The sequence below is a fragment of the Cherax quadricarinatus genome, chromosome 59 (assembly GCF_038502225.1).
Source record: "Cherax quadricarinatus isolate ZL_2023a chromosome 59, ASM3850222v1, whole genome shotgun sequence".
NCBI classification, from domain to species: Eukaryota; Metazoa; Arthropoda; class Malacostraca; order Decapoda; family Parastacidae; genus Cherax; species Cherax quadricarinatus.
In genome coordinates, this window is record NC_091350.1 from 12,713,389 (window position 1) to 12,731,006 (window position 17,618).

Here is a 17,618-nt window from a genome sequence, read left to right on the forward strand (position 1 = left end):
CATATGGTATGGGAAAGTTGTGGTGAGGGTATTAGGTGTCTGGGCATGTGGTGTGGGAAGGTAATTGCATGCCTGGGTTGTAGTGGGGGGGGGGTTAAGGGTGGGCTGTGGTGTGACCAAGATGAGCTGCCACATGGCACTAATGATCATGTATAGGACACAACTGATTTACCACTAAACCTGCAGTTTTTGCCAATCTTTAAAACAAATTTTATTTCCATAGACAGGAATACTGTATATTATACAGTTAGTGATATATATAAATTACAGTGGAACTTCTACTTACGAGTTTAATCCGTTCCATGACCTTGCTCGCATCTGGATTTGCTTGTTTGCAGAGTCAATTTTCCTCATTTAAATTAACTGAAATGGAATTAACTCGTTCCAGTGGAATTCCAGGCATGACAAAATACTTCAATAGTTTCCTTAATATCAACTCTACGGCTTATATATATATATTTTTTTTTTTTCAACAAGTCGGCTGTCTCCCACCGAGGCAGGGTGACCCAAAAAAGAAAATACTTTCATCATCATTCAACACTTTCACCACACTCACACATTATCACTGTTTTTTGCAGAGGCGCTCAGAATACAACAGTTTAGAAGCATATACGTATAAAGATACACAACATATCCCTCCAAACTGCCACAATTCATGTAATATGAATAAGGATAACCCAAAAAAGTCAGACAGAGTGACTTGTAAGTGCTACACTTTGCCACTGCTTCTTCATGATGTCTGCCACTGCTGCTTCATGTTGCCTGCCACTGCTACCTTATGTCTGCCACTGCTGCTTCATGATGTCTGCCACTGCTGCTTCATGCTGTCTGTCACTGTTGCTTCATGTTGTCTGCCATTGCTACCTCATGATGTCTGCCACTGCTGCTTCATGTTGTCTAAAACTGCTACCTCATGATGTCTGCTCCCACTTTTGCTAGCGTGTTGAAAAGTTTTCCAATATGTGAAGGTTGAGGGGCAGTGCCAATCGGACGGGTATTGGACGGTGACGTCATTTGTTTACCCTTGAACATCGCCAAAGAATCGAACATTTGTGCTACTCTGAGCTCAATTTCAAGGAACTTTTCTTCATGAAACCAATCAAAATCATATCTATTTCTGTAGTATATCTTCCATTCTATCAAATGAGACCAAAAAACGAGAATACAACTATAAAAACCATATGAAAATATACCGCTAAGGGGAGGCTAATGGCTGAGAAGTGAACTCCGTTATTTATGGTCTGATTTCTTTCATTTTTGGTGTACGCTAAGAAGCATCTTTCCATCATACATTGCCCAAATTTCAATAAGACAGTCCAACAAACAAATGAGATCCAATGCCTTAGATCAAGAGCAAGAGCCCCTCACCAGCGTCAAGAAACCTCCCTTGAGGCCTGCTCACATCTGGAAATTTTGCACTCGTAAGTAGAGGTTCCACTGTACTTTAGAGAAAGCCCATTTTTATGCATAGCATTTCAGGCTGTATAAAATAATTTTCTAGAGATGATCGCATGTGTGAGCGGGTCAGATAGGAGTGAGTAGAGATGACGGTGATTATGTGTGAATGATGGTGAGAGTGTTTTTCTTTTTTTGGGTCACCCTGCCTCAGTAGGAGATGGCCAGCATAATTGAAAAAAAAAATGGCATAAAAGATGCAAAATTTGATGTAATACAGAATTATGCAGGGGCAAAGGTGGAGGTTGGGGAGGAATTTGCACAACAGCAATTTTGCCCAGTTTGAAGCCTATTTTTGGCCAACTCCAATGCTCGAATGGGGAAGTTCCTAGGTATTATGCTATTCTGCCTTCATTACTATCCATTGATTGCAAGAAACTGCCCATTCAACCATTGAAACTCCCCAATAGTGCCCAGAAGTTGGAAATTTTGCACTACTACCAAAAAATTGCAATTCCAAAACTGAGTTCAAAACAAACACTAGGTACTGTATTGCAGCCACTTTCCTCTGTTCATTAATCACATCCCCAAGTGTCTCTTATATAACACTTGCACTTCAGTTTGAATTTGTCACACACAAAAAAATCAATGCTTTTCCCTATTTCTCAACTAATAAACCATAACCAAGAATGCCTGGTCATGGTTTAGGCCATCCCAATATTTGACGAAGACCTGGTAAAAACCCATGCAACAGATGGTGGATAGGGTGCTCCTTCCCTATCCCAGGAAAATTGCCCAAAATTGAGCATTTCTGCCACTTTGAGGTTTATTTCAGGCTACTTCTGGTCTAAAAACAACCAAAACCTTCTCCCTATCACTAGTACATTTTCTGATCAATAAAACTATAACTACCCTAAACATTGTCATACGTTTCAAGTCTCCTTCCTGTGTGTGGGTTATTGTGTATTGCTCATCATGGTATTTTAACTTTTTTATTCAGGCTAGGTCAAAATTTCCCACTCACAGCAAATGTGAATTGTGCATACTAGTATGTCATAGACTCTGATGAACGAGCATGTGATGGACAGTTTCAGGGTTCAACAAACTCTGCACGATCATAAAATGAATATGTGCAAAATGTGAATGCATTGGTAAAAAAAAAAAAAAAAAAGAGAAAAATTCTATTCATAATACAGCTTAAACAACACTGTAATTTTGAAATCTACAGTTGATGATAATTGTATCAAACATACATGAGCTCTTCACATCTGCATTAAGAGGCTGGAACAGTGAAATCCTATTGTGTTATGGTGGCCAGAGCCAATGTTAAGGATCCTCTGAGTGTATTATAAACAAATATACATCACCCATAGGAAATTACTCGTTGAAATGGGATCATTACACGAAAGTGAACTTTCATACAATTAATTAGTTTAAAAATGAGACTCCTGTTTATGAATGCAGTGGAACCTCGGGATACGAACAGCTGAAAACTCAAACAATTATGTAAGTGCTTTTGTAAGTGTATTTTTGGGAGTCTGAAACAGATTAATCTAATTTACATTATTCCTCATGGGAACAAATTCGTTCGGTATTGGCACTCAAACAGCCTTCTGGAATGAATTAAGTTAGTATCCCGAGGTACCACTGTACCTCGGGATACTAATGGGATATCAATACTATTACTTCAGAGTAATAGTATTGATTTGTTTTAGTTTGCTTAGAGCAAACTAAAACAAATCAATACTATTACTGTGAACAAAGAGAACACTGTTACTAAATCATATTAACACTATTTATTGCTATCTCAAGGTATATTTAGAAAAAGCAATATTTCTTAATATTTTTATCTAGTTAGGTTTATTGCCTAAATTAAAAGCCTAACAACCTATTTGTTCAAATGAACCACAGTAAAGTTTGATGGTGAAGAGGCTGCACCTCGAAAACATTAATTGAAATGTAGATACAAGTACAGTATTTAATGCTCGAAATTTCATCCCTAGTGAAAATTAATAGCAGTATTAATGTAATAAGCAAATGAATAAACTAGATTATAAAAACTAAATTACAGGATAAATGTGATCATTTTTCTAAAGTAAAAGGCATCCATGTGGGCTATACAAATCAGCCTAGAATAAGATGTAATATCCCTACATGTTGTTACAAGCCTTCTAAATATTGCAGAAGATGCACACAACTACATCTGATTGTATTATACGTAAGAAAATTTTGAAATATGTAGAAATAAGAAAATTCTATTAACACTGATTTTTTTGTTTGTTTTTAGAATAGTACATTACCATTCCATGAAGAAAACATCTTATATTTTTTAGGCCTAGTGCCACAAATAGGTGAAATCTCATAGTACCCAAATTTTGTATTTATTTTTTTTTTTCAACAAGTCGGCCATCTCCCACCGAGGCAGGGTGACCCAAAAAAAAAAAAAGAAAATACTTTCATCATCATTCAACACTTTCACCACACTCGCACATTATCACTGTTTTTGCAGAGGTGCTCAGAATACAACAGTTTAGAAGCATACACATATAAAGATACACAACATATCCCTCCAAACTGCCAATATCCCAAACCCCTCCTTTAAAGTGCAGGCATTGTACTTCCCATTTCCAGGACTCAAGTCCGACTATATGAAAATAACCGGTTTCCCTGAATCCCTTCACTATATATTACCCTGCTCACACTCCAACAGATCGTCAGGTCCCAAGTATCATTCGTCTCCATTCACTCCTATCTAACACGCTCACGCACGCTTGCTGGAAGTCCAAGCCCCTTGCCCACAAAACCTCCTTTACCCCCTCTCTCCAACCCTTTCGAGGACAACCCCTACCCCGCCTTCCTTCCCCTATAGATTTATATGCTTTCCATGTCATTCTACTTTGATCCATTCTCTCTAAATGACCAAACCACCTCAACAACCCCTCTTCTGCCCTCTGACTAATACTTTTATTAACTCCACACCTTTTCCTAATTTCCACACTCCAAATTTTCTGCATAATATTTACACCACACATTGCCCTTAAACAGGACATCTCCACTGCCTCCAACCGTCTCCTCGCTGCTGCATTTACCACCCAAGCTTCACACTCATATAAGAGTGTTGGTACTACTATACTTTCATACATTCCCTTCTTTGCCTCCATAGATAACGTTTTTTTGACTCCACATATACCTCAACGCACCACTCACTTTTTTTCCCTCATCAATTCTATGATTAACCTCATCCTTTATAAATCCATCCGCCGACACGTCAACTCCCAAGTATCTGAAAACATTCACTTCTTCCATACTCCTCCTCCCCAATTAGATATCCAATTTTTCTTTATCTAAATCATTTGACACCCTCATCACCTTACTCTTTTCTATGTTCACTTTCAACTTTCTACCTTTACACACATTCCCAAACTCATCCACTAACCTTTGCAATTTTTCTTTAGAATCTCCCATAAGCACAGTATCATCAGCAAAAAGTAACTGTCAATTCCCATTTTGAATTTGATTCCCCAAAATTTAATCCCACCCCTCTCCCGAACACCCTAGCATTTACTTCCTTTACAACCCCATCTATAAATATATTAAACAACCATGGTGACATTACACATCCCTGTCTAAGACCTACTTTTACCGGGAAGTAGTCTCCCTCTCTTCTACACACCCTATCTTGAGCCTCACTATCCTCATAAAAACTCTTTACAGCATTTAATAACTTACCACCTATTCCATATACTTGCAACATCTGCCACACTGCTCCTCTATCCACTCTATCATATGCCTTTTCTAAATCCATAAATGCAATAAAAACTTCCCTACCTTTATCTAAATACTGTTCACATATATGCTTCAATGTAAACACTTGATCTACACATCCCCTACCCACTCTGAAACCTCCTTGCTCATCCGCAATCCTACATTCTGTCTTACCTCTAATTCTTTCAATTATAACCCTACCGTACACTTTTCCTGGTATACTCAGTAAACTTATTCCTATATAATTTTTACAGTCTTTTGTCCCCTTTCCCTTTGTATAATGGGACTATACATGCTCTCCGCCAATCCCTAGGTACCTTCCCCTCTTTCATACATTTATTAAACAAAAGTACCAACCACTCCAACACTATATCCCCCCCTGCTTTTAACATTTCTGTCATGATCCCATCAGTTTAAGCTGCTTTACCCCCTTTCATTTTACGTAATGCCTCACGTACCTCCCCCACACTTACATTCTGCTCTTCTTCACTCCTAAAAGATGGTATACCTCCCTGACCAGTGCATGAAATTACTGCCTCTGTTTCTTCCTTAACATTTAAAAGTTCCTCAAAATATTCTCGCCATCTACCTAATACCTCCCTCTCCCCATCTACTAACTCCCCTACTCTGTTTTTAACTGACAAATCCATGCTTTCCCTAGGCTTTCTTAACTTGTTTAACTCCAAAATTTTTTCTTATTTTCATTAAAATTTCTTGACAGTGCCTCTCCCACTCTTTCATCTGCTCTCCTTTTGCACTCTCTCACCACTCTCTTTACCTTTCTTTTACTCTCCATATACTCTGCTCTTCTTATAACACTTCTGCTTTGTAAAAACCTCTCATAAGCTACCTTTTTCTCTTTTATCACACCCTTTACTTCATCATTCCTCCAATCACTCCTCTTTCCTCCTGCCCCCACCCTCCTATAACCACAAACTTCTGCCCCACATTCTAATACTGCATTTTTAAAACTATTCCAACCCTCTTCAACCCCCCCACTACTCATCTTTGCACTAGCCCACCTTTCTGCCAATAGTCGCTTATTTCTCACCCGAACTTCCTCCTCCCTTAGTTTATACACTTTCACCTCCCTCTTACTTGTTGTTGCCACCTTCCTCTTTTCCCATCTACCTCTTACTCTAACTGTAGCTACAACTAAATAATGATCCGATATATCAGTTGCCCCTCTATAAACATGTACATCCTGAAGCCTACCCATCAACCTTTTATCCACCAATACATAATCTAATAAACTACTTTCATTACATGCTACATCATACCTTGTATATTTATTTATCCTCTTTTTCGTAAAATATGTATCACTTATTACCAAATCTCTTTCTACACATAGCTCAATTAAAAGCTCCCCATTTACATTTACCCCTGGCACCCCAAATTTACCTACTACTCCCTCCACAACATTTTTACCCACTTTAGCATTGAAATCCCCAACCACCATTACTCTCAAATATTTTTTAATATTAGTCTACAGTAGCATAATACCCTGTACTTAAATTGTATTTTTACTGTTGTTATTTACACCATATACATATTTTTTTTGTTTTCAACAAGTCGGCCGTCTCCCAATGAGGCAGGGTGACCCAAAAAGAAAGCAAATCCCCAAAAAGAAAATACTTTCATCATTCAACACTTTCACCTCACTCACACATAATCACTGTTTTTGCAGAGGTGCTCAGAACACAACAGTTTAGAAGCATATACATATAAAGATACACAACACATCCCTCCAAACTGCTAATATCCCAAAACCCCTCCTTTAGAGTGCAGGCATTATACTTCCCATTTCCAGGACTCAAGTCTGGCTATATAAAAATAACCGGTTTCCCTGAATCCCTTCACTAAATATTGCCCTGCTCACACTCCAACAGATCGTCAGGTCCCAAATACCATTCGTCTCCATTCACTCCTATCGAACACGCTCGTGCACGCCTGCTGGAAGTCCAAGCCCCTCGCCCACAAAACTTCCCTTACCCCTTCCTTCCAACCTTTCTGATGATGACCCCTACCCCGCCTTCCTTCTCCTACAGATTTAAATGCTCTCCATGTCATTCTACTTTGATCCATTCTTTCTAAATGACCAAATCACCTCAACAACACCTCTTCAGCCCTCTGACTAATACTTTTATTAACTCCACACCTTCTCCTAATTTCCACACTCCGAATTTTCTGCATAATATTTAAACCACACATTGCCCTTAGACAAGACATCTTCACTGCCTCCAACCGCCTCCTCGCTGCTGCATTCACAACCCAAGCTTCACACCCATATAAGAGTGTTGGTACTACTATACTTTCATACATTCCCTTCTTTGCCTCCATAGATAACGTTTTTTGACTCCACATATACCTCAATGCACCACTCACCTTTTTTCCTTCATCAGTTCTATGATTAACCTCATCCTTCATAAATTCAAATGTTTCAGTCTGAACTTTCTTGAAGCAAGGTAACATGGAAAAATTACTTCTTAACAGTGAAACAGCACATCAGACCATGTTTGCAACATGTTCATATAAACCATGCCATCAACACTTCCCTCAAAAAGTATAAATTAACTTATTATTATTATCACACTGGCCGATTCCCACCAAGGCAGGGTGGCCCGAAAAAGAAAAACTTTCACCATCATTCACTCCATCACTGTCTTGCCAGAAGGGTGCTTTACACTACAGTTTTTAAACTGCAACATTAACACCCCACCTTCAGTTTTATTAAAGAGAAATAGTTTTTCAAGTAAAGGATTATTTGACCCATATGTTACTGGGAGGGACCTGGTATATTTCTGTTCATTCTACACCCATTTTTATTTATCTTGTACATCCTGGTGTACAACTAATTCATTATCTTTGTCAGACCATAAAATTAGCTGCAAACAAGTATAGCCAAAATACTTAAAAAGTTTGAAATGTCATTTCCATGTTACATGACAACCACTTCTTGGTAGAGCAAGAAGAACCTGTAGATGTTTATATTGGATATAAAGTGGTGAATATGACCCAAGATATTTGCCTAGTATAAGTTACATCATGTCACACCTAAATTAAGCATGCAAATTTAAATACTTGATCTATTTTGTACCCAGTATGCTGCTATACAGTAATAAATTTGATTAACAGTTTAGGGTTTAAAAAAAAATATGTATATATAGTTTGAATATGATGCTTACCTTCAAGTAGCCTGAGGACATAAAAGAAACGAGGTGATGGATGAGGTACAGTACTACACTACATTCATATGCATATTTAGTCTTACATTCATATGCATATTTAGTCTTACATTCATATGCATATTTAGTCTTACATTCATATGCATATTTAGTCTTACATTCATATGCATATTTAGTCTTACATTCATATGCATATTTAGTCTTACATTCATATGCATATTTAGTCTGTCTTCTTAATGCCATTATTTATTCCTTGTCTAAATCTTTATGCTAATTTTGTTACATATTTAGGTTAAGTTATCATCAATTAAATTTAATAAATTATAGCATACAATTATGCCAATAAGTGCAAGAATGCTTAAAGGAAAGACTTTATTTTGAAGTGTGAACATAAAAAAGGGGTCCCACTTTTGTATTTTAGTGTCTGCCACTTTACTGGCAGTTTTGAGCCAAAGTAAAAGTAAATGTTTGCTTAGGAAAATGAGCTGGCAAAGATAAAATAATGTTCTACATCACAGACAAATCCATTAAAATAATTCCAAATAGTGTACAATTATATATACGTACGTATATACTTCACTTACACAACAAACTACTAAACTTTGAATTTCAATTTCATGGACTCTGCAAAATATTGGGGACACATGGGCATACCTTTACATAAAAAAAGCCAATGATCATTTGGACCTATAAGCAACAGTGGACACAATGTAAAATGGTGCCCTTGTTCAGCATGTTACCCCCTAACTGTTACCCTGTCTTGCTAAAAGAAAGCTTAATTTTTTATTACTATTAGTGCAGAAATTTTCATTGGTAGACTGGTCTTCAGTTGCACATGGATGAATTATAAGAAATAAAAGGGATGTTCATTTTTATAAGTGATAGCTCTCATTTTTTGGCATCATCACACTATTCATACCCAGCCTGTCCTCACTGCAAATGTCCTGAACACTGCAGGTTTTAGATATAAACTTGTTTCTGGACCCAATAAACCTAACTTTTTGCAAGTTTCAGCTCAGAAATATTTAGAGCATTGTTCTAACCTCTCTGGATCATGTACATGAAAACGAGTTACATGTACACATTCTTCACTGCTGCTGTAGTGACTGATATTTTTCTCATTCATTTTGAACTTTTATTTTGCTCCTTCTACATTCCTGTGTGTTTATTTGGTGACACCAAGTTTCTCAGCATATGTAAATAATAGCAGCTTTGTTTGCATAACAGCCAAACTAAACATTTTTTCATTGTAGGGTTCAGTCTGGCTGTGGACACCTCCACATTCTAACTTAAGAGATAGTAATTATACCTATTTGTAGCTATAGAGGTACAGCTAGGTTTGTGCTGTCCCATCTTTGGTACTTTGTAATGTTTCTTAAGTTTCCAGTAGGTGTAGCACTTAATAACTCCTCTTGTAGCCCACTGTGAGTGGCACTGTTTGAACAAAGCACAGCATGTAGACTCTCGAAGCATGAGAATTAATGTAGGAAAAGCCTTGTTAAAATTCTTGACAATAACAATTGATTTTAATGGTAAAGGCCAAAGAAATACAGTTCATACTGTCTATCAAAGAACTAATTTGTTGCCGCTGGATGCCTCGTTCATAAAATTAAAAGTTTCTTCTTATGAACTGCATTAGGAAATTGTGATTATACACTTATCAGTATCACAAGAGTCAGCTGTGAAAAAAATCAAATATACTTCATGCAGTTTTAGATAATTATTCTTTATAACTACTATATTTGTCAATGATATACAAGTATGCATATACAGACAAATATACATGACTACAATTAGTTGACAAATTATCATTGTAGGTGTTTAACACATGACAACTATAGCTGCTCATCATTCCATCTATGTCTGGATGAGTTTGTCTAATAATGAAGGTCAATAACACTGGCTTGTTGAGGAAACAAACTGATTTCCTACAGGCAAGTTCATTTCAAGATAATTTAATGCTGTAGTTAGTCACTTGATTTTTTTACCATATTTCTGATACAGGTCGGCCATCACTGGGACCTGTAGTGTGCCAGATTAGTGAGTTTGCCAGATTACAGAGTGGTTAGGTTAGAATACACTTTATTAACCTATCAAGCTTTCTCCTCCACTGGCTTGCTGCTGTGGATTTACAACCATCTACACAATTTCTGAGTCAGTATAATGATGAAATTTGAGTCAGTATAATGAAATTTGCAATTATGCTAGCCGAAATTAGTGCCAGATTACTTATGGAACCAGATAACTGATTGCCGGATTAGTGATGGCCGACCTGTACCTAGTTTCTAATTGCAAGCTTCCTTACTGTAGTAACAACATGAGAAAAACTTGGCAGACAATGCAGTCACTGACTTGTCCAAGTCTTAAGAGATAAAGATATTACAATAACAGGTGGAACATTTACTAAAGAATTGATGCCATTACCATAATACTTTTTTGTTTTATATCTATCTACATATGGAAAGTGATGACTAAAATTCATGGCTATATGGATTAAACAATTTTGTTATTCAATGAAAATTTTTGAAGATAAGCTTAGAGTACATTACCAAAATTTGACAGTGAGCACATATCCCCCCAAAAAATGTTGAGCATGACATAATATTTCATCATACATAAAACACTCCATATATAATTGAAATCTTCTCAATACTCTACCTTGTTACATCCCTGAATACCAGAAATCAATATAATTCTGGCTTTTCTGAGATACTGCGATGATGCACCATTGTATTGTACTGTGTCAGTTTTTCGGATAAGGGTAATGTGCTTTATTTGAAACAGTTTAAAAACTACAACAATAGCTTCTGGAGAGAGAAGTTTCAGTTCACCCCAACACACTCTTTAATCTTATAAGAGCATAGTACGAACCTAGAAAAAGAAACAAAACAGTGTTATAGTAAGTATTTAGAATATCAGTTATGTACTGTTATGTATATAGATTCATAAGCTAGATACTAAAAGCCACATCAATACAAATACAGTATGTACAATATACAAAATCATAAACCTACCAAAGAGTTTGTAGAAAGATGGCTTTTCATTAGTTTCTTGTGTATGAAGAAACCTGCACTCTCATCCATAATGTAGAACTCTACATTAATTTCCATAAATTTTAGCCATCATGATTTTCCATCAAGGCAGGGTGACTCAATAAAATATTTATTTCCTTGTGTGTTTTAGTTAATAATTACAGGTAAAGGGATAACCAGCCTCTTGCTCTTGGCATCTTATGAGTGAAGAATTCTAATGTAGTATACTCTATCAGAGGAGATTTTAAAATACAGTTTACTCTAAAATCATTTGTCATTGAGGTCTTGGCACTTGTGCTTAGTAACACTAGTAAACAATGTGCAGTGCTGAAAGTCCTATCCCCCTTTTAGATATATTTTGTGAATATAACACCAATAATATACTATAACTGAAAGTTTCCTCAGTTTGAAGTTTAATTTCATTGATATATATTATTATGACTGGAATATTAATAGTCTTCAAACAATACTAGTACAGTGGAACCTTGGTATACATCTGCTTTGGAATAAGTCCAACTTGGTATACGTCCTGTTTGGACGTGAAAATTTTTGCTTGGTATACGACCTTTGTTTGGAATATGACTCGCATGCTAGAACTTGTAAGAGTCGAAATCAGTCATGACACCACGCGATACCCTTGTTTACCTCTCTCTCAAGACAAAGCCATGACTGCCCACTAGCATCACTATGCCCATTGCTACCATTCAGTGAACAACACACGCTGTAACTCTCTGAATTTTCATGTGATTTTGTATTTTTTCATATAAATTTTTAGTAAATTCATTAACCATGAGTTCTAAGAAAGTTAATGAGAAGAGCCAAGCAACGAACACAATAACCCTGAGAGAGTGTTGGAAAGCTCACTTTACTATCACCCATTGCATAACTTTCATTGACAAAGCCTGGCAGGAAGTTTCATACAGAACAATGAACTCTGCTTGGAGGAATTTGTGGCTAGAAGCAGTGGCTGAAAGGGACTTTGAGGCTGTGTCTATAGTTGAGGGTATAGTCTCTCTGGGAAGGTCCATGGGTCTGGATGTCAGTGATGGTGATGTGGAGGAGTTAGTGGAGGGCCACAGGGAAGAGCTGACCACTGAGGAGCTGCAGGAACTTGAGAACGAGGAGTACAAGACTAAGATGGATGCATTCTCTTCAGGCTCAGAAGAGGAGATAAAGAAAGCCCCTACTTAATTAATCAAGAAAATTTTTGCCAAATAGATGGACGTCAAAAACTTTGCAGAGAAGTACCACCCCAACAAAACCCAAAGAAGTCGTAATAACACTGGAATGATCAGACAATGTCAGATTTCCAAAATATCCTGAGGAGAAGGCAGAAGTAATTTCTTTGGACAGATTTTTAGTAAAAGTAAAACCTGGTGAGCTTCAACCAGGTCCAAATAGGGAAAAAGAGACAGAAAAGAGAAGGGGACTCTCCTTCCAAACAATAACATTTCCTCCTCCTCCCTTCTCAGCATTATCCTAGTGGGCATTCGACTCTTTTCAGCAAAGTAAAGTGAGGTTAAATTTGCATTTATTTAATCTAATTCTTTTGTATTTATGCATGTATATTAGTATTCAGCAGTGTTTAAATTACATATTTTACAATTAAGCAGTGTTTAAATTATTTTATACAACCTCATCAATGTATAATATGCCAATAACAATAGAATTTTTTTTCATGGGAACGGATTAATCGTTTTCTCTATATTTCTTATGGGAAAATTCGTTTGGTATATGTCCTGTTTGGTATAAGGCCAAAGTCCTGGAAAGAATTAAGGACGTATACCGAGGTACAGTACCACTGTACTTACATGCAGTCATGAGTCAAAGCCTGAAAACAAAGGCAATAAACAAGTACATGGGAGAAATCACTTATGACAGAAAAATGAAACAAACGTAAATCAGATCTGTATATTTCAGCCTTGGTCCAAAACATTTTAAATAGACGAAGAGGATCTGCTGAAGCGAGTCTCGGACTAAAGCCAAAATATACACATCTATTTTTCCTGTGTTTTATTTTTCTATCCAAGTGGTTTTCTACTTTGCATCAAGTCAGTGTTCAACAATTTAATTTACCAAAATCGTATACAGTACCTCCAAGAATTAAGTGAAAATTACTGTTGTCCACCTCTGAATGACAATACCAGATGAAGATTACTACACTGCGATAATGAACACATGACATGCTGAAAAATTATTTGACAAGTAATCGCAATACTGTGGTACCTCGACTTAAAAGTTTAATTCGTTCCATGACTGAGCTTGTAACTCAGTTTGCTCACATATCAAATCAATTTTCCTCATCGAAATTAACTGAAATGCCATTAATTCGTTCCAGCCCACAAAAAAACCACCCCAATATTTTTTGTTACGGGTTTTTAACCCTTAAACTGTCCAAACATAAATCTACGTTTGCACCACTAGCCCTCTCAATGTAGATCTATTTTTTTTTCACATTTGAAAGCATGTAAAATAAAATGTAGATCTGCGTTCAGAGCACTAGCGGTGCAAATGTAGATCTACTTTTGGACAGTTTAAGGGTTAAATACAAAAAAAGTATAAATAAGAAATGATTTTTGCCTTTTTTGCCAGATCCCAGCAATGTTTTAGAAATGCTTGAGTATAGATGAAACTCCTTGAAGCACGGTGGAAGATGAGTGTCACTCCACTGCTGACAGTGCAGCAATGGAGTGACATTTAATGATCATGCACTGCCTTGGCTTTATTTTTCACTGTTACACATAAACGTGTCTGTCTGTTTCTGTCTGTCTAACTCTGTCTATGTTTATCTGTCTCTCTCTCTACTTGTCTCTCTGTCTCAGAGAGAGAGAGAGAGAGCGGCTCATGAACCAACGGGTATTACACACAATGCAGAGTTGTCATGTCTGATTCCTGAACAAGTGAAAATGTGTATTACAGTGGACCCCCGCCCAACGGTGGCATCAAATAATGGCAAATTCGTCTAATGGCACTCTTTGGCGTAAAAAAAATGGCTCTACCAACTGCAAAAAACTCATCTAACGGCATTCAGCCCAAGCGGGCCCAGCCACTCCAAGACTCAGTGTGTCATTGTTTACAAGCCGTTGTGGTCGATTCCACGTGTACCTGCAATATATTTTGTATTATTCCAGTGTTTTTAGTGCTTGTAACTGCTAAATAAGCCACCATGGGCCCCAAGAAAGCTTCTAGTCCAAGCCTGTGGTAAAAAGAGTGAGAATTATGATGGAAATGAAGAAAGAGATCGCTGAAAAATATGAAAGTGGAGTGTGTATGCCTGAGTTGGAAAGGCTATACAACAAATCCCATTCAACCATCAGTACTATCTTGGATCTGCAAGAGCCTCAGGTGCAACAGCAACAGATCACATCTCAGGAATGTTCTTCAGAGCAGGAGGAAGAGAGACGGAGGAAGATGACTTCGTCAAGGATTAGGGAAATGTGTACAATGTTTACAAAGGTGCAAGCATTTATCGATGAATTTTATCCTGTTACAGCTGTTGCAAGCTGTATTGGCAACATGTAGTGACACTCTTGTGTCCCATTTTAGGTAAATCCCAAGGGCACGTAAGAAACAGAGTGCTCTGGACAGATTTTTGGTGCGACAGGGGTCCAGTGACTCAAGCTGGTCCTAGTGGCATTAAAAAACCAAGAAGGGAGGTAACCCCACCAAAGGACTCAGTACCTCAAGTCTTTATGGAAGGGGATTCCTGTTCCAAACAATAGAACACCTGCATCATCTGCCCTCCTACCGTCTCATCACTTATCAACAACTCCACAATAAAGGTAAGTGGCATTTAATTATTGTTTATTTTGCATGTCCCATTCATTTTTGTGTAGGGAAATGTATATTTCATGTAAAAATTATTATTTTTAATACTTTTGGGTGTCTGAAACAGATTAATTCTATTTCCATTATTTCTTATGGGGAAAATTAATTCGACTAACGGCTAGCTCTCTGGAACGGATTAATGCCGTTGGTCGAGGGTCCACTGTATGTACTTGCCAGTCATGCTTATTATGCCTTATATCTACAAGCATAGTATAGCACTTTGTCTGGATTTTTTGGGTTATCCTAGGTAATTTACACTATGTATAACTGTATTTATGTGTACCTGTGAGATACAGAGATAGAGGCACAGATAGAGACACAGTCAGACAGAAGGAGATAGAGACAGCCAAAGCAAATCAGCCAGCCAGCTGGCCACCCAACCAGCAGGCCTGCTGAACATGTATTACTTAGGGCATACATTACAGAACATTTTGGCAGGATGACATTACCAATGATATCAAAATTGAAAGGATGTTACACATTGGTTATTGAGGTTTTTGATATTTCCTCGGTATCTCCTGCGAGTGGAGGCATATCTGAAGCTCGCTCATAACTTGGATTTTGGCTTGCAACTCAAAGCAAAAAATCGACCGAGCGACAACTCGTAACTCGGGAAAACTTGTAAGTTGGGGCACACATACGTCAGGGTACCACTGTACATGTACAGTTTCAGAAATGGTAGGGTAAAAAAAAATGAAGGCAGTAATGCTCAGTAAATATAGTGATTTTTTAGATGGATAGTAAAGACTGAAATAGAGATAAATCCACAGGGTAAATAATGAGGCTAATAATTTTTCTAACAGCAATACTTTGAAAAAAGATTAAAACTATTTATTTTTGATCAGTAAACATGTGTACATAGGGAAAGTAAATGGAGTGTACTCTTCTGTTTGTACTCGACTATTAGTTGCAGGGGTTGATTCTCAGATCCTGACAGTTTCTTAACTTGCCACTCTCCAGATTCACTCCCTCTCAGCCTCATGGACCTTAATGTACCTGCTTTAAACCTATGAATGGAGCCTGCCACCACCAATTCTTCAAGATCATTCCACTTCCTGACCATTCTGTGGGTAAAAAAATATTTCCTAACAACCCTGTGGCTCATCTGTGTAACTTTCAGACATGTCCCCAAGTTCCTATTTTTCACCTCTCAAACAGCCTATCCCTGTCTATCTTATCAATTCCTCTGAGTATTTTGTATGTTATGACTATACTGGCTCTTCTGTCGTCAGTTCCGTTAGCTTCTCCTTGTAGCGCGTGTCCCTTAGGTCAGAAACAAGCTTTGTTCTTATGCACTTTCTATAGTTTCTTAAAATGTGGGTTTCCAACTGGTGATGCATACTCCAAGATGGGCCTGACAAATGTATGAAATTCCTCATGGCTATTCTTTGATTTGCCAAATGAGTATTGGTTGGAGAGGTTATTTGGTCGATGTGAGCCTTTAGCATTATACTGAACACTATGCTCACCCCTAGGTCATCATCTTTGAGCGAAGCCTACAGCCTCTGTTTCCCTAGTCTATATCAAGCTTCTGATCATTTTGCTTCTTTCCTATTCTAGCAACCACATATCTGACCACTTTTGCAATTTCTCCAAATAATTTTGGAGCCTTTCCTTGTCCTCATCTGTTTTTATTCTCTTCACTAGTTTTACATCAACAGCAAACAGGGATTTATCTGAATCAAATACATCTGGAATGTCATTCACATAAGCCAGAAACAGTACTGGTCCTAATACCAGTCCCTGTGGAACCCAGCTAGTTATTCTTTCCCATTTTGACATCTCTTTCCTGACAGTCACTCTGCTTCCTTTGCGTACGATACTCTTGACCTACCAAAGTATGTTTCCCATTATTCCTACCTGAATCTGAAGTTTTTTGCCCTGCCTTTTGCATGATACAGTATCAAATGCTTTCCTGAAATCTTAAAAAATGCAATCCATCCAACCCTTTTGTCACGCATTTGTTAATTAGTAATAATAAATAAAATAAATTATTTCTTTGCTAAGGTTACAATGTGTGTTTACATATCATAATTTGATTCGAGCAAAGAAAGCCACTATCATGCCGAGGCATTTCAGGCAGACTTAACCTAATACTTATAGACAAAGCTTTGACAAGTTAGCAAGACAAAATTTGCCCTCCCTAAACCCATGCTGGTTGTTGTTTATGAAGCCACTTCTCTCCCCTGATAATTTTTTCCATTACCTTGCATGGTATGCATGTCAGAGAAACTGATCAGTGGTTTAACACCTATCTTTTCTTAAATATAGGGGCTATATTTTCTGTCTTCCAGCTCTCATAACTGTCCCATGTCAACAGACTCACTGTAGGTCATAGCTAGTGGTTTAAACAATGCTGTACTCCCTCTTGCAGAATCCATGGTAACATGCTGTCAGGTTCCATTGCCTAGGA

General features: G+C 37.5%; 1 protein-coding gene across 1 annotated transcript in view; it reads left to right on the plus strand.

The window, feature by feature from the left end:
• The window catches only part of LOC138854443 (uncharacterized), a 36,605-nt gene extending 24,037 nt beyond the window's left edge, over nt 1-12,568 (plus strand). Inside the window, exon 5 of the mRNA XM_070097820.1 lies at nt 12,153-12,568. Within this exon, the coding sequence (XP_069953921.1) occupies nt 12,153-12,568 (416 nt within the window). The remainder of the gene's footprint in view (nt 1-12,152) is intronic.
• The last annotated feature ends 5,050 nt before the right edge of the window (nt 12,569-17,618 follow it).